Here is a 27,566-nt window from a genome sequence, read left to right as displayed (position 1 = left end):
ATAATTACTCGTGTGCACTGCGTGTGACTTCTGAAGATTACAGAGCACAGTTAACTGAAAGGAAGTAATTGCTGTTTTATTTTCCTTTGTGTTAGCTTTGGGCTGGATCTCTCAGACAACAGAGTTTCTGGAGATGCAATAAAGGCAAGACAGGAGCAGAGTTTTGCTTTAGACTTGGTGGTCTCAAGCCAGTGTGACTTTAATATAATTATTTTTTTGAAAAATTAAATAAGACTTTTTAAAATCTATTCCAAAAGCAGCTTAGCCTTTAGAGCAAGTGATGTAAAATTATTTGTGTACAGAATTCTGCTCCGAGTGGGTTAGTAACATTTGAGAAGAAAATTGGCAGCTTTCTCAGTATTTCAGGCAAGAGGCCTTTGCAAAGGAAAGACAAAAGTTGTCAATGTAGTAAACGTATTTTTGTAGTGATAAGGCATTTAAGATAGGGCCCTACAAACTGCTTGTAAGTCCATAATTTAATAAATGAGCTTGTTATTATAGTAACCCAAAAAATGACTGTGCAAGAGACCAGGAAAAATTATTTGACCCTATCCATTTCAAATAAAGGTTAAACCAAATTATTCTGGGAGCCTTGGAGACATCTTCAGGTGGTCAGTGAAGGGCACGAGTCACCTGTGGGTGGCTGGATGTGACAAACCCCAGGCTGATAACGTGTAAGCGCTCAGCAATCCCGTGACAAAGATTGCAGCTTCGCTGTTCACAGCCAACCAGCAAAAAGCAATATGTGGGCAGGGAAAATTCCACCTAAAAACGATGAACTGAACCTCAGTTGTGGTGATGGAGCTGCTGTTTGACTTTCAGCAGTGCAAACATGATGAGAGCAGGGCTCAGGGACTGTGTTACCAGTGTTCCACCCTTACCTCATTTTCCTCCACACCCAGCAGGAAATTCAGCTCGTTTCCCTTTTTTTTTTTTTTTTGCTCTTCAGACCTACGGCTGCTGAACAAAATGGACATCGATAAATGCACACAGGCATACTGGAAAAGCACACACGAGGAGCACAGAGCAGGGTTCAGTTAGCAAGCACACCAAAAATGAGACCTTTCTCTTGCTAATAAACCCATAAACCCCTCTCTGATCGTTATTCCCAGTTTTTGTTTCAACAGCGCGGAGCCTTTTCAAGTGAAATGACTTTACAAATGAAAAAGTTTTATGCAGATTACAAAATGATAATCAATAAGTTCACTGCCTTTCCAGCTCTAGACAGCATTTGTGTACCTACAAACACAGACTGAAATAACTGTTGGTGGGGCTAAAACAGCTGGGTGGGACTAAGGGGTATGCTATAAAAACTTGGCTGAACTAATGTTAAACATAACCAACTATTAGAAAACAACACAACCAATTTTGTAAACCTTCTGCTTTTTCATGATATCGTAGAAAAGTGGATAAATCATTGTTGTTCCTTTGTTTCAGGAAATGGATATTGTTTTTTTTGAGCCAGTGGTGACACCCTTTATTCAGGTAGGAAAACTCAGATTCTGCTGTGGCTCCTCACTCGTGTCACACCATGAACGTGCCACAGTCTGTGTTAAATGGGGAGAAACATGAACATGGCAGCTTCATCTCCTCCTGGCATGCGTGGGTAGGTCAGGGATGGGCTCCCTGGGCAGCCTGGGACTCTTGGAAAGGCTGGCAGGCTTTAATGTGGGAGCAGAAATAAAGGGAAAGCGGGAATGGAGGCTTGGATGCACCTCGGGTCAGAGCTTCAGCCAGGCTCTGACCTCTCTGCACATCAAAATTTTGCAGTGGATCCAAGAAGAAAGATCTTTTCCTTGGGCACAGGGTGGTAGGAAGAGTCTTCCCCTTGCTCGTGGAGCTCCAGGCAGAAGAGTTTTCTCTCTGTTCCTCATTTGGGCTGCCCTTGGGATGATGCACCAAACGCTCTGTGAGCCTTGGTTTAAAGCAGATTTTTCTGGCATTTGACAGAAATGACACCAAAGTCAAGGGGGGGTCTTTCCAGAGGTGGGTTTGGCTGGGTGGAGAGAGGAAAAAAGCAAGTAGAAAAGAGTATTTGTGGGGGAGGGTAATATAATTTCTTTTATTCAAGATAGAGGTTTTGTAGCTCAAAGCACAGGGTGCAGAATATCTTTGGGTGCATTCATTGAACATACATGTTGGAATTCCAGAGGTGCCATACAGTAGTTAAATCCTTTTGGAAAATTTGTTTGAAAATAATATCTATTTTTTTTTTTTTAATAAAAAAGATGTGATTGTTGATGGCAAAGCAGCAGCGTGGGGTCCTTAAAGGCATGGGCAGGGAGAGAGGACCAGGAGTGTGCCCATGTCAAGGGTTGGGATCATCCCTGCTGGGATGCCTGAAGCTGCCAAAGCCACTCCTGGTGTCTTTGACCAGCTCCCAGTGACCCTCAAGTGCCACTTTGGTGACACAGAGGCTGCTGCAGGGAGCAGGGGCAGATTGCACTTGGTCAGGACTGCAGGAGTTAAGCTGGTCTGAAGGCAGCTCATATCTTATCAAGAAATCTACAACGTTAGGAAAGCTCCCAACACAAGCTCATTTTTCCTCTGTCGCTGTTGTTATTACTCCTTTTGATTAAAAATAAAAAAAAAAAAAAGGAAGAAAAAGAAAAACCTGTTTCATATTTGGTATAATACAGGAACTCGGAGAAAAGCTATTGTACAGCAAATTTTAACCACCAACACACATTTAATATCTAGTGTAGCATTATGGGAAACTAAATGTATGTCTGGACTTACTTTTAATGCTTCCAAAAATCTTTACTATTGAAACATATATGTGGTGTGGAAGGTATGCTCATACTCTCACTGTAGTAAGGATGCCATCGAGTATGACCCATAATTACTGTAAAAATGCTAACTAAAGAGTGCAGCTGCAAAGTTCTATTGCATAAGGAAGCTTTCTTGTTTAAACTTTAAATAAGCAAGTTTATTAAAATATTCTAAGACACTTACCTTACCCTAGTTACTGGCAAGCTCTAATAAAAGCCACAGTCTGTCACTAGTATACTTTTTGTGTTAATTTTATAAAAATTTGGTGTGAGCTTTGATGGATCATTTACAGTTTATTAACAAGATGATCATCTTCATACAGTTAGAAGGATTTTTTTTTTTGTTTGTTTTTTGACCTTACATGCTCACAGAATAAAAAAAGGATCCATATTCATAGAGAACAAACACCCTTTTTTCCCATGTCTGCAAACAGGTGTGGTAAGTTTACACACACAAAGAAATGCTCTTGTTACTCTTAACTGGAAACTGTGTGTACGTGTGTATGTATGTATATATATACCCAAAAGGATGGATTTGTGTGGTTGTGAGGGTATTTATAGAACAGGGCACCTGTGCTGCTGCTGGCACAGAGGCTGAGGCAGAGATCAGTGCTCTGGCAAGCACTGGGCGTTGCTGTTGGACTCAGCTTCTCACCTGCAGAGCTGACGAAAACATTTTGTCACCTGCCCCAGCCAATGTTTCAGCCCTTTGGCCCCTCAAATCAGGCTGAGCTGCTCGCACTTGGCTGCTCCTCCTGCATCCTCAGCTCCCTCTGGGGCCCAGGGAGAGCAGCTCAGAGCAGGAACAAGCCCTGGGGACTTGCATTTCTTGTTTGCTGAACCTGAGGTACGAGAAGGGCCGCGGCAGAGCCCGGGGTGGCCACGGGCTCTCTCCTGCTGGCCACGCTCTGGCCAGCAAACACAGCAGGTTTAGCCACGCTGGGACAGCTACAGTTCATCTGTGGCTGTGTCATTCTGCTCCCTCCCTTCTTCTCACCCTCCAGATGAACATTTTATAAAAGCTAAACCTGTGGTATAACTCTTCTCTCTATATAAATATATATATATACATACACTCATACATATACAAATACTAACCCACAGACAAAATATTTTCTGAACAGTTGAATAGCAACAAGTCAACAGATAGAAAAAAATGGAGTCAATCTGGTTTTGTGGTGTTGTTTTTTTTTTTTTTTTTCTCTTTTTTTTTCTGCTCCCCCAAGGTGGGGTTTGGATGTCATGGTCTTTTAACATTCAGAGTAAATTTTTTGAGTAAACCTTGTGTCCTGCAGGAGGAATCCAGGGCCAGAGGGCAGAGGGGTGGAGGCTGTCGAACACCAAGGTACAGCTGGACAGATTGAGTGAGATTGCAAACTAAACTGGAGCAACTGAGGCCGAGGAGTGAAGAACAGTCATTGTAAACTGCAATCTTCAGAGCTGATGGGTTTTTTTTCCTTCTTCTCGTTGCCACGGCAACTCGGTAGGACAGCTTCAAATGGCAGGAATTCTTACAGACCTAAAGGAGGAGATGGGGGTGAGTATTGCCATGCAAATCACAGGATCTTTAAGTGTTTGGGGTTTTTTTTCCCCCCAGTCAAATCGCTGGCTGGGTGCATGAACGTTGCCGGGAGTTAAATATTGATTATCTGGGTCCAGAAACAATTATTTGTGAGTGAAGAAATCTCCAAGAGGAAAGGCCAAAATGTCATGTGGGGCAGTCAGAGACCTTTGTGGTGCAATTCTGGAAGATGTGGTGAGAGGATAAACACTGATTTTCCCCCTTGGACACCTCCATCAGTTCCATTTGTGCCCAAGGAAATGCCAGCCCCTCCCTCCCTGCCCACCCTGACGAGCAAAGAGCAAGCAAACAATATTTTTTTAAAAAAATAACACTCTAATAGAGCCTTATAGTTTGTGAATATACCAGGGAATAAAAGGCCTGGTGTATCTTATTAATGTTACTACAGAAATATAAGACTTTTATGTGGGGTTTCTGTTAAATTAAGTGAATGTAGCACTTGAATTCTGTTTTAGATGGACACCCTGGTAATACCAAGTCAGTAAAGAAATTCAGAAAGGAGAGTTCAGGAGCAAATCTAACATCAGCTGGAGCTCACACTCAGCCTATGACACCAAGGGAAAGACACATCAAAACTCAGTCAGCAAATGTTTGTCTAATATTTATTGTATCTGTACACTTGAAAGATTGCAATATTGCAATATTGGTGGTTTTGTCACCACCACAGAAATGTAATGGTCAATGTTAGATGCTGGTTTGTACCCTTTAAAAATTTTTAATGATCTGCTTGCCTTTTAGGGCGAATCAAATTTAATATAATTATTGATAAGGCTGTTTTGTTTTATCTGTTTCTTTCTTGTCATCCTTTGAACGGATGGAAATATTGAATTCAGCAGCAATGCAGGCACCTGGATGCCAACAGCTGCCTGGCCCCTTCCCTGCAGTGCTTCAGTTCTGGTAAACAAAGGTAAATAAAGCAAATTAAGTGTAAGAAATCCATAGAGGTGCTGATGGATGGGGCTCACTGAAGTGAGAAGTTTAGCTGAGATTTCCAAATAGGACAAAATCTGGAATTGCTTGGCACATGGATTTTTAGCCTGCTGCTGAAAGAAAAGGTCTGGCCACAAAATCAGGATCCAGACTCACTTATAGGAGATTTATGGTCATGACTGCCAAAGTCTGGATAGATTTGGATTAGGGATGCCAGCTAGAACTAAATTCTCATAAACAACCTGATCTCCTGGGTGGTGAAAAGAAAGAATTTGAGACTCTGATCTCACAGACTACCTGAAAAATAGCATTTCCAGATCCCAATGAAGCTTAGTGTCATTAAAGGGCATTTGTTTAATCCTGGCTCAAAGGAACTGACACCGGCTCTGGGATTGATGAAGCTGCTCTGAATCCTTGGGAGATCCTTGGGGGTCTTCCTGCTAAGGACAGGCCCTTGGACATGATGGATGAGCAGCAGCTGTGGTGCTGAGTTTCTGTGCAATGCACAGGCTGAAACGTCACCAGAGGAATCTGTCAGCACAAAATTTATAAATCCCCCACCAATGCAAGCAGCCACTGAGCTGCTTCACCAACAGCCTGTAAATAAAGGGCAGGGTTTGGTGATTTATGTGCACACCTGAAGAAAAGCTTGTATATTTTACATTATATTGACAGGCATAATGAATGTGTATGAACCTTTCACACACATTGTGGGATGTACAAAAACTCGTTATTTCAGCTTTAATTATGAATCTTTTTCCTTTGCTATTTTTGTTTCTATTGAAGGCCAGTTTGTCTCTCACAAGGAATTCTCGACCCTCCCTGTTACCACACCTGCCCCTGCAGGCACCACCCCATTCCTGACTCCTTTCACCTCAAAGCTCTACAATCCCTGCCCAGATTTTCTTTCACTGAAATTGCTTCTCAACTCCATCCTTTCTTGCCTTTGATCCATTTATCACGTGCCTGAAAATGATGCTCCCTTGGCTCCTGGGACTATCTCCATCTATAGTGTTACCATGATTTCTCTAATCACTTTTCCAGCCTGTCCTTTGGTCTCGTTCCTCCAGTTTAGTTTTTTTTTAAGAAACCTTTTTTCCCCCCATTTTGGTTTCTTCCCCTTCTCAGTGCCACCATCCTTTCCTGCTCAGCAATGACATTGCTGCTGACAGTTCAGAGCTCTTACTCTGTTTTCCCACTTTTCCATTTAGTCTAAAATGTCAGCCTCTAGCTCTGATAACTTTTGGATGTTTTCCTGACAGCTCTGCACAGCTACAACTCAGCTCTTAAATCTTCCCCCTCAAGCACTCCCTTCTTTGATTGCTCAGGACAACACCATCATCCTGCCTCTTGTTCAGCCTGAAAGCACAAACAAACCAGAGGAGCTTTTTGTCATGGAATCTTTCTAGGTCTGTATATTTAGGTTATGTCAATCTAGAGGATTCTCTCTCACAGGTTGTCCCAAAGGGCTTTTTGTAGCCATTCAAACAGCTAAATCCCCTACCCAGGCTCTCACTTAGCAGGTTTGTAGCATCTTTTCTGAGCTCTTGACAAATTGAGCTGCTGTGTGCTCATCTCCTGCCAGCCTTGTGCTCTACAGAGCATGCTCCTGCTCTGCCACTTGGATAAAACCTCTGTAGCTGTGGCTCCCTCACTGCCTCTTTCCCCCTGCACATCCCTGGGTTTTCCCTGCAGGAGATTCCCTGGTTTTCCCCTCATTCACAGCAGTGCCACTTGGATAAAACATCTGTAGCTGTGGCTCCTTCACTGCCTCTTTCTCCCTGCACATCCCTGGGTTTTCCCTGCAGGAGATTCCCTGGTTTTCCTCTCATTCACAGCCCGTGGTGACAACTTCCCCTGAGGTGTGTTCAGAGAAACCTGGAGCCCTTCCACAGAAAGCTGTGCCCAACATCTGCTGACACTTCCACAAACTCTTGGCACTGGCAGAGGGTGCCAAGGCTGCTCTGAATTCAGCTAAGCCTTGTGTTAAAAGAATTATTCCAAACACAGCCATTAATGGTGACTGACCCTTTTGCACAGGTGGATTATTTAAAGGAATAGTTTTTGCCTCTGGAAATCAGATTCAACACTCAAAATTATGGTCTGTGAAGTTTCAGTAGATATCCACCTTTGGTAAGTAAGAATATGCAAGATCAAATCTGTCTTGGTTCTTTCTATTGCACACAAAAATAATTGGAAATTGTTCTGTCCTAGAGAGCATCAGTCTTTTATTTTCTGTGGTTAATAACAGAGTGTCAGTCACAAATTTACTGTCTACAAAGTGTCTGATAAGGTCACATAAGGGGTTAATGGGACAAACATCCTGGCCAGTAACTCCCTTAACACAAAATCTACAGGAACCAAGGATAACCAAAGTATTGCCTGGAAAACTCAATGTTTATCCTCAGCCAAGGATAACCAAAGTATTGCCTGGAAAACTCAGTGTTTATCCTCAGCCAAGGATAACCAAAGTATTGCCTGGAAAACTCAACCTGAATGTGAGGAAATCCACTGAAACCAGCACAACTGCTCTGTTATAAACTCACTGGGGAGATCTGAGCCTCTGGTCCACATTTAAAACCTCTCTGTTCTCCCAGCTGGATTTCCAGTGTTCATTATTGTTTCCTGTGTAGGAATTGTAGTTTTCTTGTTGGCTTTTCTTTTTATTTATTGTCCTCATAAAGAAGGAACAAATGAAACTTCCAGAAATGCTCACACAGCCAAATTTTAGAACCTACTTCTTATTTGAGCCCCAGCTCACCTGGTGACTTTTCCTCTCACTTTGATGGGATTGCATTGGTTTAAATTTTTTTTTACCCATTATTATGTATTTTATAACACAGATAATTTATAGTTTGCAGCTGGCAATAGCTCATAAAATATATTAGTATTTAAGGAATACTGTGAGCATAAAATGTGCAAATAATGCGTGCAGGGAGCACATTTGCTGATCAATGAGAACTATTTCTTTTAAGAACTTAATTCCCTGGTAATGTGCCTGGCAGGTTTAGATCTGCACACTAATGATAATTAGGCCCAGTAATTATTTTATTTTCTTTCTATCAGCTCTGTCTCCATATCTGGCCTCAGCACTCAGGAATTATTGCACACCCTGTGTTGTTTCAGATGGGATTTGACAGAAATTACCCACAACAAGTGATTTGCTGCCCAGAGCACTCAAGCCACAAAGGTGGGGAGGGAATTTTTTCTCTTATTTTGTCCCTTCCACCTTTCCCTTTGGGTATGCAGGGATTCACAGCAGCACTAAGTGAGCACAGCTGTAGGGAATGTATTTCTCCAGACATCTCTCTCGGTTCAGTCTCTAATGTGATCTCCACCAATTTTATCTCACAGCTCTCCTCTGCTTTTCTACCTCCTTGATACTTGAGAGACATCCAGCTTCATTCCTTCTGAGATAAGAGTGAGATGGCAGAGAATTCACAGAATGACTAGGTTGGGAGAGACCTTAAAGATCCACAGCAGTGAGAAAGGCAGGGTTACTGCCCTGTGTTTATGAATTGTCATTCCTGGTCAATGGGCTCAGATAAGAAAGCACAGCACGTGGGCTTTGGCCTTGGAAGTGAGGATTTGCTTCTGGTGGTCAAGAAAACTGACAAACATTGTGAGAGTTTGTCTGGATCTAATGTACTAATAGCATTATAAAAATAATTATACTTTGGGGGTGCAAGTCTAAGTGCACAGTCCAGGGTAGGGACACTCATGACATAGAAAATTAGATGGTAAAAAACCCCTCTTTCTACTCAACCAAGGTCTGCTGGCTATATTTGGAGTTGATGATGGTGGCCAACTGCACAGGAAAGCCCTGAATTAGAATTTCAAAAGCTGATTTGGCTGAGAAGGTGCAATTCACCTAATTCAGCCTGAGTTCCTAAAGTTGGCTTCTTCAACGACTACAGAGACAGCTCCCTGCCTCTGTCACACTGGGCTAACTCAAGGTTCACTCCTCATGTTCATCCACGCAACAGAAGAAAATGGAGGCAAAAAAAAATGCACAGAATTTAGGACAAAGGTTCAATGATCTGCATTCCAGGGAAGAAGCAACTGGAAGGATGTAAATTCATTCCCTGAGGTTCAGGCTGCCAAGAGCTCCTATTCCTGCAGAACCCTTCCCTTCAGCCAGCTAGCAGTGGTGTGTGCAGAACTTCTGATCTCAGAAAATGCCTTGGTACCCCCCAGCTTTCCCTGCTGCAGCCAGAGCTTTCTCTGAACATATTTTCATATTAGTGGCTCGATTCCCTGCTTATTTTAAAGAAACAGGTCTAAATTAAGTAATTAAAAGCTGTTGAAAAATGTGCTCTTTATGAGACCAAGCTCACCCTCTATTTCACAGACTCTGCTTCTACACTGCAGTTAAAACCTCATAAAAATTAAAAGCATTTAAGTTTCTTGCTGACCCTCTGTACAGGAATGAGCTTTACCCAAAATGCATTCATCCTTTAATTCCCATTAAAATAAGAGAGTTAACGCAGCTGGAGTTTGGAGTTCAGCTCATGCATGCTCCATTTCTTTCAATTACCCTTTCATCAGAAATATTACATTAATCTGGCGTAATTAAAAGTCTACATCACATCATGGACTTTATTGAAACCTCAGTAATGCTAAAGAGGTAACAAAAATGATAGAAGAGATCAGCACCGTGTTTCTGATTAGGCAGCTAATCAACATCCAGGTACTTCTTTCCTGGATTTACCATCTAGGAAAGGTCATTAATTAGAGGCATAGTTATTAGTTTAGCCTTGATGTAGAACTTTGAAAAATAGAAATTATTTTCATGTGCATCGCTGGTTGATATGTCACGGGTAGGTTTCAACTGCAGAAGTTTCACAGTGTGCCTATAAATTATTCTAAATTTCCCCCAAAATCTCATTGAATTTGAAGGACTATTCCCAAACAGATACCCTGTGTTTTCACTCCTGCAATTAAGAAATTTGGGGTTAATATCAGCCAGAGCAAACTGGTGATCTCACTGGCCACAACACCTTGGGGAAAAGTTTACAAAGACTCCAAAAGTAAATTAGTTTATCCTGCAAATCTGCACCTTATACCATCACACATGATTTGTTTCTCATTTACGTGAGAAATTATTTGGAAGTTGTTAAGGATGGGAGAAGCACTGTGTGAAATGAGAGGCTCACAGTTGCCCTGAGAGCTTTGGTGGGCTCTTCTAAATCAGTGCCAGTGTTGAAGTGAAGGAGCTGAAACTCTGCCATCAGCCCAGAGTGGCAGGGCAGAGGGGAGATGTGCCAGCCCCAGCTGCCCAGCTTGCACAGGGGACACACTCCCCCTGCTGAGGCCCTGTCACCTGTGGGACACCACCCAGCATTAGCGGCTCTCACACTGCTGATTTATTATAATTGTATTTATTATAAGGATTTACTGTTACAATTGATTATGTTTATCATTAGGAGACTGCAGTGGCAGATCCAAAGCAGGGCTGGTGGAAGCCAAAGTGCTCTTCTGACCCTGGCAAGGGCCCTGCTGAATCCTTGTCTGTGCCTCCCCTCTTCCCTGTCAGGTACTCACACACACTCCCTGTGTAATGAGCTGCTCCTAAGTGAATAAAATAGACATTTTCTGAAAGAAAAGTTGCTCAGATGAAGCAAAACTCTGACTCTCCTTGCTTAGAAATTCAGAGCCGTGTGCTTCCCTAGGTTTATCAAATAAAAAACCATCTTCTAATGCAATTCCTCTTCTCCAGGGATATGAAGAATCTCAAATAAAAAAAATCTCCTAATACAATTCCTGTTCTCCAGGGATGTGAAGAATCTCACTGGGAGAGGGGGAGTTTTAGGGTAGAACAGCCAAGATGTACTCCATTATGATTTTTTTAAAATTGATGTGAATTTCAGTTGGATACTTTGTCAAAGCAGTGTTGCCTTCATTTAAGCAATAGGGAATAAATGCTTCCTTCATTTTTCAGTTCTGTCAAAACCAAACAATTGCAGAGGTGGCTGCCTGCAGCCTGCATGGATATTTTCCCCTGCTCTAATCTGATAAATGGAATGGAATGGTTGAAAATATTCAACAAGTGAAATGAATAAGTACAGTTTTGAAATAGCAGCGCTGAACAAGTCTTTTGATTTTTTCATAGGGATGCTGAAAATGAAATGCATCAACTGTAGCAGGGAGCCAACCTTTTAAAGGGCTGGAAGCTGCTCAGGCAGTCAGATCTCATCTCCCACAGCAGCACAGCACAGGTTACCACCAGCTTTAAATAAGCAGAACATGAACAATCCAGACACATTCAGATCTGTAGGTACAGACTAAACCCAGCTTGAAATCCTAAATTAATCATCTGAAGAAATTCTTGTTGAGTAAGAATGAAAACTAGAGTGAAGAATTATGCTTAGGAGGCTCAGAAAAGGAAAAACCAAACTAGAAAATTGGCCAGGTGTTGGTATCAACCTGCTCATTTCAAATCTTTTGAAGAACTGCTCCTAAATGTGGCACTTACCTAAGCAGAAACTAATGACCTATCCCAATTAATTATATTGATAAAGTGAGGCTTTAAGACCTCATCTAAGATACTCCAAACATTATTGTCACTTTAAAGGGCTTTGTAAGCATCCACTGGGTATTACAGAAGCAAAGGCAACATCATCAAACCTTCAGGCACCACAAATCTCCTCCTAATCTTTACTGTCCTGCCCAAATCTGAATAGAAAGCTGTTTACATGAGTTATCTGGATGTTATAAAGGGAAAAATAGGAAAGGGATAGGGAAAAACAGAAATAAGGAAAATATCCAAGGACAAACATGGTGAAAAGAAACAAACATCCCATGGTGTGCAGTGACCATTAATGGCAGAAAAAATATTTCAACTGGTCGTGCATTCAGTGCCAGTTTTTAATCATGGGCCACTCCAGAGCAATCCTGATGATACCTATCTGAAATTCAATATTTATGTGGCTTTAAGAAGTTGTTCAGAGAAGAAATACAAAATATTATGTACCAACAATTACTGCGGAGTACCGTTGAGGAAATGAAAACACAAAAGCGTTCACTTGAGCTCCCAACACTAAATGGGCTATCAAACCCATCTCTTTGAATGCCCATTCCATGCCTCCAGAATGACCATCAGCAGTAATATTGCAGCTCTTGGGGAAGGAGCTGCATTTGCTGCTAACGTCGCTGCCTTCTGCATTCCGAACACACGTCTTCCAAACGGCCCTGTTTCCTCACCTCTGCACTCCTGCAACGTGTTTGGACGGTTTCAAATGTGTGTAAAATGCCATTTCCCACCTAATTGACTCAATCCAATGTGACGTTATTAAGCACATTTCAATATGCTGATGTGTAATTTGGGGGCATTTCTATTTGTCTTGTCTGGTGAACAAACATCCTGTCCCCAATTATGGACATCCATATGGATTTCTGGGCCATTTCAAGCCCCATTAACTTTAGGTGGGCTCCCAAATTGCACAATATGTTGCAGGACTGGAAAAAAATATGCAGAAAAATCAGAAGAATGGACACAGCTCTGTGTTAAAAGTGAGATTCAAATCAAGGCTGGCTCAAATTGAAGCAGCCCCTTGACCCCTCAAACCATCCTTTCCTTAGAAATCAACCCAAATCTTTAAGGGCACAAATAAAATTGATGGTTTTGTCATACAGGCACTTGAGAAAGCAGCTATTTCAGTGATATTTAGCTGCAAAAACAATAATTTTAATGGGGACCAAAGCATCTGTAAAAAAGGCAGTGAGTGATGGTGGATATTGCTGCTGTTGTTTGGTTTAGGAGGTGAGATTTACATCACTGGAACTCACAAATTATCAGCAATCTCCAATTACTTGGAGAGCAAAATTTAGGTGATATTTTAGGTACCTACATGGTTGTGCTCTAGCACGAGAATGCAACTCAAATTAGAGAAGTTGAAAAATCCAAACAACCACCTCAATAAAGCACCTTTCACAGCAGAACTCTCCAATTTTAATAGTTTTTGCAATTCTAGCCAAAATAGGGATATTTGATTTCTCAGAAATGGGAAAATGTATCTTGCAGACTTCTTTAGTCTTTTTAATTAAACTGATCTCTCTTTTTTTTTTTTTTTTTTTTTTTTTTTACTTATTTAAAAATAAATTGCTCTGAAAAGTAGAAAATTGCTGTAGAAGATTAAAAGGTGCTAAGACAACCTCAAATGGAAAAAGAAAACAACCAAACCCAACAACAAAACAAAGAAACAAACAAGAAGTGCTGGTTTTAGCCAATTCACCTGTTGGGAACCCTTCCTCTGAGCTTCCTCTGGAACTGGATGGAGCAGGGATGAACTTTTTACCTTTTTTCTTGGGAAAACCCAAAAATTCTACTGGAAAAACCCAACTGCTGAGCCCTGAAGCAAAAAACCCAACCTGACTGTTTAAAGTTCAGCCAAGAAATTCAAAATAAAGGCTGAAAAGTGGGAATGTGCAGGTAACAAATCTGCACAGGGAATGGAAATGGAAAGACCTTAAAGGTCTGCTCCATTTGAAACCTGCTCGGATTTGTCTTGTTCTGGTGCCATTCAGGAATGCTTTGTTTCACTTTTCAGCCATTTGATGTTCCTGCACGAATAACACGGGGTAAACAAGAGATACAGGGGCTGCTGTTGCTTTGAAAAATGAGCTGGGTGAGAGATAACACTGCTGGATTAACTCTGCCTGTCCAGCTCCATGGAAATTCAAACCCGTTTCATACAATTAGATTTTTTAAATTTTTGTTTTGTTTTGTAGTGGTTTAATAATAAACACATCAATTTCAAGGGATAAAAAAAAGCCACCTGCATTTTCTCTATTGGCCCTGTAGCTTCATTCCTCAAATCAGAAAAAACTATATAGTGAGGGACAGCCAGCACTAAATAGGAAAGTTAGTGGAAATTACTAGGAAATCAAATTCAGGGGTATCTCTAAGTCTTCTTTGCAATTGCAGCACAGGCATCTGTGCCAGTCTCTGTTTTTCAAGCACACCTGAGGCCTTTCAGCCTGACTTTAACAAATTAATTGCTATGTAGAGACCTCCAGCTTGTTTAATTTCTTTAAGGAGGCAGTTCCCCCCTTGTCTGGCACCTCATTTTCTGTTCAGAATAATGGAACTCTTCACTTAGCTCAAGTCAACTTGCAGCTTTGTAGTCCACTGGCCAGGTGAACAAAAAAAAGCTTCTTATTCATGGTTGATAGTCAAAAAAGATGAAAAATTGGGTTTTTTTCAACATGAAATGTTCGAATCCCAGTCTTTTTGCAACAAGGAAATTTAGGTAAAATATTAGTGACACGACTATTGTGCCTTTTATTCCCTTCATTCCACACATTTGAATCTAACGTGGTCTTTTATGTTGGTAGAATATAAAAGAAGATATGAAATGCAATTACCATTCTATGATTATGCAATTAAGTGAAATAGTTATTATAAAATCAAAAGCCCAGAATTCAAATACTCCTTTAAATACTAATAATAATATAAATAATTTGTAATAGATCTAAAGCTTAGTTCTGCCAGCCAGGCTGGTTCTTTCTCAGCATCCCACAGGGCCTGGGGCAGATTTTGTTGCTGACTTTGTTATGGCAATAGGCACAAATTTGGTTTTGGCTTGCTTTGCTTGGCCATCCCTCATCCTTGTGGGATGTTGTAGCTGCTCTGTCACTGAAAACCTTGAGGAGCCTTCCAGGGGGAACCTGTTTGTAATTCTGGTGGTGGTGAGGATCCCTTTTGTACCTGAATTCTGAGCAGAGCTGGTTTAGCCATGTCACTTGGAAGCACTGCAGCACTCGGGGACAATCTCAGAGCAGCACCAGACATGCTCCTGACAGATTTTCTCTTTCCCCACTGACTCTCTTCCTCCAGAAACTGATTGCTGCAGCTCCTATTGCTGACCAGGAACCCAGGATGTTTATTTCATGTTTTTTTTTCCCCCCCTTCAATCTGAACTACTAAAATCTGAATTCTGTCTGAACCTTTGGTCCTGTCTTGTCTCCAGTAATGGCAAGGCAAAGCTGACAGAGGACAAAATGCCACCACATGAAGTCTCATCTTAAACACAGGGTCTGCTTTAATGACAAGTGACAATATTCTTTCCAATATTTGTCACCATTACCTATTGCAGCTTTGGAAACTCCTCTGCCTGTCCACTCTCCACCATTCCAGCTTGACCTGAGTAAAATTAGGTTAAACACAAAACATACAAAGATGATCCTTCTCCCAATCAACTTTGTGTTCACCATCTTTTAATCCCACCTCATTGTTTTGTTGTGCAAGTCTGCCCATATATTTTGGCATCTCATATTTTCTATTTCTGGCTGCCAGGAACTCCTAATTTTTTCTTGTTCCAGCTATATCTGCCTTCCCAGGGGCTTCTGGGCAACTGTGCAGTCTGTATCCCATTATCCCTCAATGTAGTGAGCACAGTAGGATGTCTCCAGAATGGGAGGAACTGCTGGGTTTTGCATCCATTTCAGTTTTAATCAGGCTCTTCACTTGTGTGCTCAGACACTTCAGAAATCTGCCACATCTGACTTCTTTCATGATTTAGGAAGGAGGCACATATTCTAAGTATAGCTAATAATTGCACCATTTAAATGATAATACCAAGATGTTTTCTACAGAAAGATATTCATGCAGGGCTCTTTCACCACGAGCAGCTCTTTCAGAGGGCTATCTATCCTCACACCAGATGTCAAATACAAAAAGAAATACTTTGGCATGAGTTACAAAGTTCATTTGACTGAAGGATTTACCTCCCAGGAACCACAGCCTCGTAAAATACAAACACTGGGAGCAAAGTCAGCCACGTAAGGGCTTTTGCTAAAATTAAACCCATAACTTGCCGCTAGAAATGGGACGTTTCATCTGTTCAATAAGCACTAAAGTTCTCTTTGTTTTTATGGCATCATAATCTTTGATTACTCTGATAAATATTTGGACTATACAAAACATTGCAATGGAGCTAATCACAGTTATAAAAAAATCTGTGTGTGGAAATGAGTTGGGAACAGGGTGATAGCAGCGCATTTCAGAGAGGTTCAAACACAGAACCACATTATTTTAACTGGCTGCCAGCCTCATTCCTTTCTGTCTCTGTGCAGTTCACACCTGAGGAAAATGCTCAGGGGAGTTGTGGTGCTTGCTGGCTTTGCATAGAGATGGTTGGGAACAGTTCCAGAGGTGGAATGACAGCATGGAATACCCTTGGGATGCCCTTGGGGTATATTCCACCCACAGATGAGCTGGACAAGACCTGTAGCCAAGAAGAGCAACTCAAAAAGTGCTTTCCAATACTTAAAACTAGTTTTATAATTCAACCTAAGGATAATGATCAGGCTTCTTGGTGGGGGCTGTAAAGAATCAACATGAAAATGGCAACTTTCCAAAGTAAAAAAGCTTTTCTTTACCTCGTTGTATTCTGAGCAGATGAATTAATGTAAATAAAGCTCAGGTGCAAATCGCATCAGATAAGAAAGCAATTCCAGTGGTGAAAGTCATGCCTAGTGTAGCAGCAGCATCATTTATGAAGTGGCAACAAGAATATATTTGAATCAATGGGCTGCATATTTATATCACTGCTGCAATGGTGTCACACCCTGTCAAATATTTTTAACATATTACTCCTAACAGCTGCAGTTTGCATTTGGTTCCAGGAGACTGAACCCAGCCCAGCTGAACCAGAGACAAAGCAGACACTTTAGATGTCACTGACTGAGGCTAAGAACAGGAGTTTGCACTTAGCATTTATATAGTCCTTTTCATCTTCAAAGAGCATCACAAACATGAGCTGGTACCAGCTCACAACGACCTTCATGCCAAGCTTTTGGGATCAAAGGAGAAGAAAACAGGGACAGGATGTGAGAGGTGTGGAAAGGATCTCTGCCTTGACCTCTGCCCTGCCTCGTGGCACATTTACTCTCGTGGACAATCCAAGGCCTTTTGCCATGGCTCAGGTTTTAAGTCACCATGCAATGTATTCTGTTAATATAAGATGAAGGTAACAGACCTTAAATACCAGATTTACTGCCATAGTTGTAGGATACAGCTATTCCTGTGAAGCAGACAGGAGTTCAGAACTAACACTGCATCAAAAGTTTTGCTGGCAGCTGTCACAGGACTAGCAAGGGACACACCCTGTTTAAATTGTGGATTCCATGGCTTTGAATTCCTACTTTTGAGTCATTCTTGGATTTTTTTTTTTCCCACTTCCAATTCAAGTTAGCTTTCGAAATGAGATTTACAAAATTCCTTTCTCAGAAACAGCAGAAATTCCTTTTCCCTGTCAGTTTTCTCTGCCCTGCAAGCCAGCCTGGCCATTTGATTATCAGCTCTGGGTGGTTCTAAGCCCAGAATCTCAAATAAGTTCCTCATGTTCCAGTCACCTGCACATTTCATGTGGAGGAACAGATTGAAGCAGACAGGCCTCGTTTTCCTGGTGACCCAGAACAGCCATTGTTACAGGAGCACCTTTAATCTCCTCTTTGTGGGTTTGAATTGAATTCAAGTGGGGAGAGATGAAAGCAAGCGTTGCACAAATCTGCTGCTACAGCTGGTACTTCTCAGTTTATCATATGTTAGCTCTGATTCCCTTTGATTCCCCTTAAAATTATTGTTTCCATTTCTTAATTTGACTATCAGGCATCCATTGCTATTTTTTTCTTTGACTATGAAAAAGCCCCCTTCCCCCACCTTTCTCACAGCTATTCCCTCATGGGAAAAGAACCCAAAATTCAACATTATGATATCAAATTGTGAATTTAACTCCTCCCTTGGAGGGTTTTCAGACGCGGAGTGCCAATGAGCAGAAAAACAACACTTCGTTACTTAGAGCTCAGCAAAAGACTTACAAAATAAACTGAGGAGTGAAAGGAGGATTAGGGTCAGGCTGATGTGGAGAGCATCAGTTGCACTGCAGTCCATTTTGGATTTCTTGCAGGTACACACTTGTAACCTCAGTTCTGTGGTGTTGGTCAGAGGAGGTTTTCCAGAATCTGTCACTGAGATGGGGATGTTGTAATTGGCCTTTTTCAGGTTCTGAAGCAGGATGACCTGGGCATGGGTATCTGCAAAGGATGAGGGGATAATTAACCAAATGTTGGTTGCTTGGGAGGGTGAAGGAGTCTGCAAGCAACATCAGAAATACCGGTCAGTCGTGGAAATCAGGAAGAAAATAAGAATACTCTAAGAAAAATAACAAAATAATTGAATTGGAGGGAAAAGACAGTACTGAAATTCTTTCATGGGCTGAAATCTAATTACAAACTTATCCCAAACCCCACCAAAAGAAAGACTTGCAAGACCCCCTTTTGTTTAAATATGTTATTTGGTCTGTAAATTATTGGCAGAAGTTGCCTGTGAAAGCTAATATACTAATGAATGCATTTGGGGGCATGTCACCCCCAAAATGACAAGAAGAGATAATAAATTTACTTGCCAAAGGAAAAAATAACACTCCTTGCTGGGAAGTACAGGCAAAGCTGCTGAACCACTTCCACAATTTCCCTGGGAGGGCAGGGAAGGGAGGTAAAGCCCCTTCCAAACCCACAGATCTGCTCCTCCTGGGGAGCTGAGGGCCTCAGCAGCTCTTGGCACCCAGGTGGGCGTGATAATTCTTTCAGAGGGGAGGGTTTGGTGTTTGGACAATAGCCAAGAAAACAGCTCCTCCCCTTTGTCCTCCAGCCAGGTACAGCCATCACAGCCATCTCTACATTTTTATAAGGCTAGGACATGAACTACAAGATTGGAGAGTGGCAGAGAAAAATAATACATTCCAGAAGAGAAACAGGAATAAGCTACTTTATGAAGAAATGTTGTACTTGGTGCCCGCAATTTGACACACAAACCTTCTGCAGTCTCATGATCCTCTTACCCATAGTGCAAGGTCCCAGTGCATTGGGATATTTTATTTGTGAAGAGATTAAATACTTAAAATTAGGAAGTTTTCCAATTACATTGCTAAAGCCCATACAAAACTTCCACGCTGTCCTACAGCAAAGCCCTGTGCACCTTGTACAAAACAATTGTGTGCCATGAGATACAGCAATCAACAAAATCATCAGGCATTAGTGGCCACTGATTAATGCAAAACTGAGAGAAGAAAGCTCAGCCAACACAAGAAGAGAAGGAGTGTCAGCTTTCAGAGCTGGGGTCCCACAGGCAGCTGGTCCAGCAGCCCCAGCACAGGGTAAAGCAGCAGCTTTAGGGAGGTCCATCCTACAGAACTTTCATGCAAAACCCCTCCTAAACTCCCCCAGTGCAGGGGGAGAACCCTGGGGTGGAGAAGTGAGAAGAATAAATACACAAAAATCCAAGTTACAGCCTTACTGTTAAGCCTGTTGATTCTCCACAACTTCTCTGGGCCGGATTGCTTGCTGAGCTCAAATTTGAATGGATCTGTGTTGGGATGAAGGTCTTTGTCTGATGCTCCTAGAACCACTACCCTGAGATCTTTTGCATCGTCACAAACTTTTGCCAGTGTTGGATAAAGGGATGGGACGTTGTCATTGACATCCTCCAAGGTGATGTGCAAAGTTCCTGTACCCGTAGCAGGAGGGTTACCTATAGGAAAAAACAAATATCTGTTCATTAAATCGCATTTCCATAAACTCTTGCTCCTATTTGCACCTGCAGGCTTGCAAAGGGAAATAATTTTTTATTGTTCTTACCTCTTTTATATGGAAATTATTGCTTAAAAAAACCTGACGAGTCACTCTTGTAAATTCATTGCTGATTTTCAGAATGAAGCCTGTCTGATTCTCTACAGTACGGGAAATTATTCTAAGGAAACCTCTGGGAGAGGAATATTTTGAAGTTAAAATGAGAGTAGGACATGAATAGATATCTGGAACAGAATCTGTTCATCAGCACATACTGAGAGAAACATACTGGGAACCATCCCCCAGATAGATGGCACAGTATTAAAAGGCTGAAGAATAAGACAAGTGAGAGGAAAAGGAGGGAGGAATCGGGTTCTGAGGTGGGTGCCCAGAAGCAGAACAGGACCAGATCATTCCTGTCAGCGCTGAGGGCCACGTGCAGTTCTGTCAGCAGCACTGAAACCTGTCAGAGGCAGCTCTGGGAAATGAGCTGGGTTATTTACCCTGTGCTTTCAGACCTTCCAGAGTGATTTGCCAGCCTGCCTCAGCCCCGACCTGAGAGCCAGCTGCAGAGGTGAGGGTGTTGTTCATTCACCGCTACAAGGCTCAGTGCCTGGCTGTGAGTGACAAACCAGCCCTGGTGGCACTGGGGGAGCTGGGAAGGCAGAGTCTACCTGCAGAGACCAGCGCCTCATTGCCAGGGCTGACCCAGGAGCTGACAAGTGGTGATAACTCCCAGCGGCTGCGGAGGGGTGCACGGCTGAGCGTCACACGCTGCCTGCAGCGCAGCAGCTCCTTGCAGCTCCCTTTGGCACCCTGGGAAAATCACCTCCAAGTTTGCTGAGTGCACATTTTGTCCTTTATTGTGCCTGGCACTCAGCGAGGTCTCATCTGAAATGCTGCACTCGTGGGTTGTTTATTCCTTTTTTTATTTTCTTTTTTTTTTTTCTGGTTTAGCCCAGGGAAGTGTGAGCCCTGAGCAGGAACAGTCTTACAAGTCGTGAGTTCTACAGCACTCTAGTGACCAAGTAAAAATGGAGTTGCATCTCTTTCTTTATAAGGTTTTTTAAGGATAAACTGTTTAATTAAGAAATGACACCCGAATTATTTTTATTTTTAACCTAATAACTAACTGCTTTGACTCATAATGTGGATTTTTTATTTAAACCTGTGAGGAAGAAGGTGAAGAAGAAGGTAAAGAAGGACTAGTCTCTGCTTTAAAACTTCTATTTTGTTTTATATCTCTTACTATTTTCTAAAACTTTAAGTTTTCTACTATGTGATATTACACACTTCTATTCAAATTACACTCATAATAGTTCAATTATTTAATTTTGTAAGCTTTCTTTATGCCTTCAAGTCGAATCAGTGCTCTCTTGGGGGTCAGTGTCTGTCAGTACAGGAAGTCTAAACTTCTCAGTAGCCAGGGTTCCACCATAACCCTTCCCAGGATGGATTCAGGGGCTGCATTAACCTGTGCAGCCCCAGGACAAGGTGGCACAGCATTTACAGCTCAGCCCTGCAAGAGGGACCCCTCAGCGCAACCCCCTGCCCACAGCAGCCCAGCAACCTGGGCTTTTGAAAGGAAACTTATCCACAGCACGTTGTGATAAACTGAATTATTGCTGCGCTGGGAGAGCATCCCGAGGCAGAAGCGAGTACCCCGCGGTCTGGATCTGATAAACTGCTGCCTGCAGCAGAGTGCAATTAGTCCTTCCAATAACAAATGTTACTAATGGTGACACTTCATCTGTTTCCTGCGAGCAGAAATGCATCACAAAGGCACAGTGTTCATCCTTCTCCAGCCCTGCCCTCCCTTCTCATCTCACACTTTGTCATCAGAAGGGTTAGGCTTGAGTTCTTTTTAATGAAAAAGAAACTATTTTTCACTTTTTATTGGACTAATTGAATTTACAGAAAGACTCCCATACTTTTTTTGTTCTTGATATATTATTAAGTAAAGTCATACGGCAGAATGGATGAAAAGACATTCTAGTATTTGAAATATGATCATAAAAGCCAGCCTTTCATGCTCTTAATTAAACTGCTGTCTTTAATTTTCAATGCATTATTTCCACACTGGGCTGATAATGTCTTGTGCACTGCCCTTCTTATCTTTCTCTGAAGTCAGTAATATTAAAATCTGCCTTTTGAAATGAAGAAGCCAACAGCTTTATGGATGTCCTGCTATTTTGTCACACACAGATATGGCTGTGTTCTCCCCGCTGTGCAAACGTTTCACTCTTTGTATGGTTCAGGGGCTGGGCAAATATTACACACAAAAAAAACCAAAAAAAAAAAAAGAGTGAAAGGAAATTGCTTCTGTCCATTTCAATGACTTATTCTCTGCTTGGTTTATTTATAATGATTTAAACAAAAATCTTTCGTTGATTTATGAAGACCTCCAAAAGAAAAGCAAGCAAATGTCAGGGTCATAAACTGGAGCTTGTTAACACACGTCATAAAAATGTAACACGGAATGAATCAAGCAAAAATGGTCACAACTCATCCACTGGGAATATATGACTTTCATAAATTTGATGGTATTATGCTGTTGAAATAATTCAAAATCCCATGATCTCCAGACGCCTTTGATTTTGAAAGGAAAGTTACCCATAGAATATTTTAATTCCGAAGTAAAACTGTTAATTTGCATCGTCAAACCTTGTGGCTGAGAGCAGAATTAATGAGCAGAGCAAGACCTAAAGGGTCCAACAATCCTGGGGAGAAGCTTTTCCAACGGGCTCTGATCCCATTTGCCACTGACCAGAACTGGCCATCCCTCCTGAGGATGAGCACTTTAAATATCTGCGTGCCCTTAGAGCCCTTGGGGACGGAGAGAATTCCAAACTCCCACAAGTGCCACATCTGTGGCAATCACAGGAGTGAAACAGCATCCCTGGTTTGTGTCAAAGCTGCTGAAACAGAGGCTGAAGGATGGAGAATTTCATAGTGAAACAAAGTGGAAACTTGGTGGTGAACTGAGTCTCCAGTGCAAGGGGCTGTTACCAGGAAATGTGGATTTGAAATTGGATTTTAGTGCTACCAGCGTAAATGACCATGTTGCTACCTCCAGTTGAAAAAAAAATTAGTTTGAAAACAAATGTTATAGAAAAAGATGCTTGGTATACTCTTAATGCTTGAATCTTATTGAAAAGCTGCACAGAAAAATATCAGAATTATTAAAGTCACACGACTTACACACTCCTCAAACAAGAGCAGTGCTTCTCATGCTTTCTAATGATACTGCTCTGAGAATCTAAACACAAATTTCTGTCTCATCCCTCACACTGGGTTTTTTTTCCCTCCTCCATATGCTGTTTTTGTGCTCAGAAAATGTGTGTGTGCTGGGTGCTGTGGCAGCAGAGCCCTCCTGCAGGCAGGGATCCCTGCAGACAGCCCCGTTCCTGCACCCCGGGCTCAGGGGAGCTCCAGTTGTGGCTCAGCCAAAGCAAATGCTACCAGCACAGGGGGAGGATGCCAGAATCCGGGTCTGCTGCTCCCACAACTGCTCTCCTCAAAGCCCTGGGTTGACTTTTTGTCCCTAATTCCACATGAATTCAAATTTCCTGTGCATTTTCTGTCTGTATTAATATATAGATGCTTTGTAAAATATAAAAAATAAATATATAAAATATATGAAGTGAAATATAAAAGATATAAAATAAAAATTATATATTATTTATATAAATTTACATTAAAATGTATTATATAGAGCAAATATATTAAAATAGATTAAATATATTATATAAGACTATAAAATAAATATAAGTATAATGCATATAAGTAAATATAATATAAAATTGTAATAGTATAGTAAATATATAAAAATATATAAATAAATATGTAGTATATATCTCTATATAATAATATAATAATATTATAACTATAATAATATAATACAATAACTATAAGATAACATAGTAACTATATAGAATATGTAAATAAATATGTAGTATATACTATAATAATATTATAATGTAACTATAATAATATATAATATATAATATATAATATATAATATATAATATATAATATATAATATATAATATAAAATTGTAATAAATAATATAATATTTGTAATATAATAATATAATAACTATGTAATAAGATAGTAAATATATAAAATACATAAATCAACATGTAGTATATATCTATAGATAATATATGCAATATATAATAACATAGTAAATATGTAATATATTTATATAAAATATATTAAAAATATATTATATATTGATATATAATCTAAAAATGGATATTATATGGATCATACATATATATATATGTATAGAAAATATATAAAATAAAAATATCTGCATGTTACAAAATAGCAGGACATCCATAATGCTGTTGGCTTCTTCCAAAGTTACAACCCTTCATTCATCCCCTCAAATAATAAATGCAGCTCCTGTTTTTGAGTAATTACATTTCAGAACAGCACAGCTCTTTCAGCATATCCAATTGCTACTGACATATGCCATCTGTCTTAAATACTGTTTTCAACATTCTCATTTCTTTTTCGAATCATGAGCCCATGATGACAAATTAAAACAATATTTTGGGTGCAATTCATATTTTACTGAAATTTCAAATGGCAAGAAAAGGATGAGTCTTCAATTTATTTTCTCTTCTCAATTAATACAGCAATTAAGATAAGGGGTATAAAACTGGCTTAATTGGGTTGCCATGGTAACTAATTACCTGATTTCTTCAAAAATAGCGTGGTTGAGGTGGAATCAATCTATGGTAATTGAATTATGTGCATCATGGAGAGAGGAGACAGGTTAGAGACATGTCAGGAAAAGTTCTAATTGCACGCTGCCACGCATCTCTGTGTTACTCCAGCTTTTTCTGGGTGCTGTGTGTTACTGCTCATCACACAGAGGGCAGAACAATAAGTTTTCTTTCTAATGATTAGCAGTGCCAAGACCTGCACAATAAATGGGATTCAGGATCGCTTGGGCTCAGCGGCTCCTTGGAACCACGGGAAAAAGTTGGAACTAGACCCTGATTCACCATTTCTTCCTTTTGCTCAGGAAAAGTGAGACAGTGCCACAGCTCAGTGCAGCTGGCCACAGCCACAGAAGCAAGGTCCAAGTTGCTTTTTTCTTAAACTGACTGTGTAGCTCAGGGCAAACCCTGAACTCACAACTCAAATGGCTTTTAATGACATTTATTCTCGTTGTTTAATACAAAGAAATTTTTACATTCCCAATTCAGTAGCTCCCTGGTGACAGGAATGGTAGGGAAGGAGGGTGGAATGCTCACACTGGATCAGACTCACTGGGAGAATATTTCTCCCTGGCTTTAGGTGGGACTCCACTGGGGTGGCATCCAACCACCCCCCAAAAAAGTGGAATCCAACTTCACTTTGCATTTAACCCAACCAGCAAGATTAGTGTGTCATTATTTGTCACCAGGTGACAAACAATAGACAACGCAGGTAGATTTTCTATGGGTCAAGCAACCAAAAATAACCAAAGATTTTGTTTTTAAAGAGACAGAAAAAGGCTACACAATGGGATATTAATTCCACAAAACAAGCTCTTTCATAAATAGATTCTTGCATGAATAAGATAAATCTGGTGACAAATTATTCATTCCTCTAAAAGGAAATGGAGAAACGAATTTTATCTTTTCAAGATTTCACACATTTTCCAGGTATTTTTTAACTTCACCTCCAGCCGTGGTTTCCTTCTCCCTTACTTTTTCCAGATTGTGACTCAAACTCTCAGAATACAGGGAAAAAAATGACCTTTCCTGGAGAGTTTCTAGCATGGCTGAATGAGAAACACGTGCAGGTGTTCTGCTTTGTGATCCCCATCCCAAATTCAGTGAACAATGGGATCTGCAGGATGACACCGCACAGCACATTTGGAAGCTCTGTTCCACACAGGTTTCTCCAGCCCAAATGATTTCTCCTCCCATGGAAAGAGCAAAGTTCCTTTTGGCAGAAAAGCTCCCAATAATGCTGTGATGCTGCACTGGGTTCAGTGATTAGAGTGCTAAATAAAGCGATCGCCGTTGTTGGCACTTTTGTTAATTGAATGAAAGCTCTGATGTTGCCCAAGTTTGCATAAACCTGACTTTGCCCCATTATCAGCTCATTCTCAGATTAAACACAGTTCATGACACTTTAAAGTGTTAACTCTGCTGCATGGTGTTTCCTACCAGTGTTTAATTTCTTCTTTAATAGGCCAGAGACTCTGTGGTCACACAGGTCTTTAATAAAAAGTTTTCAAATTCTAAAGACACTATGTTGACCTTTTGCTGAAACCAAATGTACTGATAAAATTAGGACATTTCTTCCAAAAAGTCCTTTTTAAAGTGTAATGCACCCCCATAAAAGGTCAAAATTTATTATCTACAAATTAACACTCTTTCCATCAAATTTGCTGTTACACATTGTTTCAAGCGTGTTTGGGAAGACACAGGAACTGTTGAGATCAGGAATAACGTAATTCATTCTTTACCACCTTTAGCTGCAGTTAATTTGATAATGCTGAGAAATAATATCATAAAGGTCAAAAAGAATCTCATAAAGAGCTAACTTATTTCCTGCAGTGGAGTGACTCCATTTTCTATGCCCCTTTCATTGTTCCTGTCCTACTGGTAAAGTGATATCCCCAAAAAAAGATAAAGATGTGACAGATTTATACAAAGAAACACCAAGCACAAAGCTCCAGGTTTTACTTGTGACAGAAATATCCAACACTTTGCAGTTTAAAAAACATGCCCTGGCACTTGCTCCCTGCACTGAAGTGTAATAACCAGGAGTCAGATGGAACTGGTGACAGGTGCTCCACTGACATCAGCAAAGGGGATGGAAAAAGGATCACTGTGGGGTTTGTTTGCAGCTGTCCCCACTCCTTCCCCAGGACAGCCCTCGAATGCAAGGTCATTTTATAAAGGGGTGAGCATGGAACACAATGGGGCAACAGAACCTTTTCTGCAAGCATGCAAATGCTGTGAACTCTAAATCATATTTGTATTTGTGTTTTAGAACGTGGCTCATGCACTTCAGCAATGGCTAAGGCACGAGGTTTTATATGATTTTAGAGTTATTCACTATAAATTCTGTTAAAGGTTATCACAGATCTCGCAGTGCCTGCTCTGCTGGGAGCTGCTCTGGGTGCCAATTCCCACTGCTGGCTGTGCCCTGGGCATTACCTGAACTGTCTGTATTCCCAAGAAAGGGAAGGAAAGCCTGTGGCAGCTCACACTTCCTCAATGCCTGTGCCATCTCAGATTTGACTCAGAGATGAGCTGAGAGGCCAAAGGAAATAAAAACCTCCACTGAATGCTTCTGAAAAAAGAATTTCTGCTAAAGCGTTTCTTTTTTTCCTCTCCTGCCTTTTCACCACAAATCATTTAGCCCAAGCAAATTACTTGCTCTATTGGAAGTGCCTCTAAATTTTCACTTTATTACCCTATTTTATTTGGCAGTTCTTAATCCTGCTTTTGGCTGCCCTCTCACTGAGAAGTCCCAGGCACATTCCCCGGTATTAGACAGGCTCCACTTATTAACCTGAAGAGAGAGGTCTGCAGTCTGTGGACAACGCTGCTCTAAAGAGCTGCAGATAGTTACGTTCAATCTGATTTTTTCCCCCTTTTTAAGTTAACTCAACCTTCTTTTAGAGTCCTGAAGTAATTCTGTATTCATTTCATATCATTTTACCACAATTTGGCTTCTCATCTAGTGCAATATT

The 27,566-nt window shown here is 40.9% G+C and overlaps 1 protein-coding gene across 2 annotated transcripts in view; it reads right to left on the bottom strand.

Annotated features, from left to right (window-relative positions):
- Positions 1–2,034: 2,034 nt before the first annotated feature.
- Positions 2,035–27,566, bottom strand: part of CDH13 (cadherin 13) — a 442,930-nt gene continuing 417,398 nt past the window's right edge. The window contains exons 12-14 of one of the 2 annotated variants that reach the window (XM_038147939.1): positions 19,583–19,816; positions 18,106–18,321; positions 2,035–4,290 (exon numbers count right to left, since the gene is read on the bottom strand). In XM_038147939.1, coding sequence (XP_038003867.1) covers positions 4,283–4,290; positions 18,106–18,321; positions 19,583–19,816 — 458 coding nt within the window. In that variant the 3' untranslated portion in view covers positions 2,035–4,282. Of the gene's footprint in view, positions 4,291–18,067; positions 18,322–19,582; positions 19,817–27,566 lie in introns of those variants that run through there. The other variant, XM_038147938.1, reaches the window with a different exon arrangement.

The sequence above is a fragment of the Motacilla alba genome, chromosome 11 (assembly GCF_015832195.1).
Source record: "Motacilla alba alba isolate MOTALB_02 chromosome 11, Motacilla_alba_V1.0_pri, whole genome shotgun sequence".
Taxonomy (NCBI): domain Eukaryota; kingdom Metazoa; phylum Chordata; class Aves; order Passeriformes; family Motacillidae; genus Motacilla; species Motacilla alba.
The sequence above is the reverse complement of the archived record's forward strand: the minus strand, read 5'-3'. Positions and strand labels throughout refer to the sequence as shown.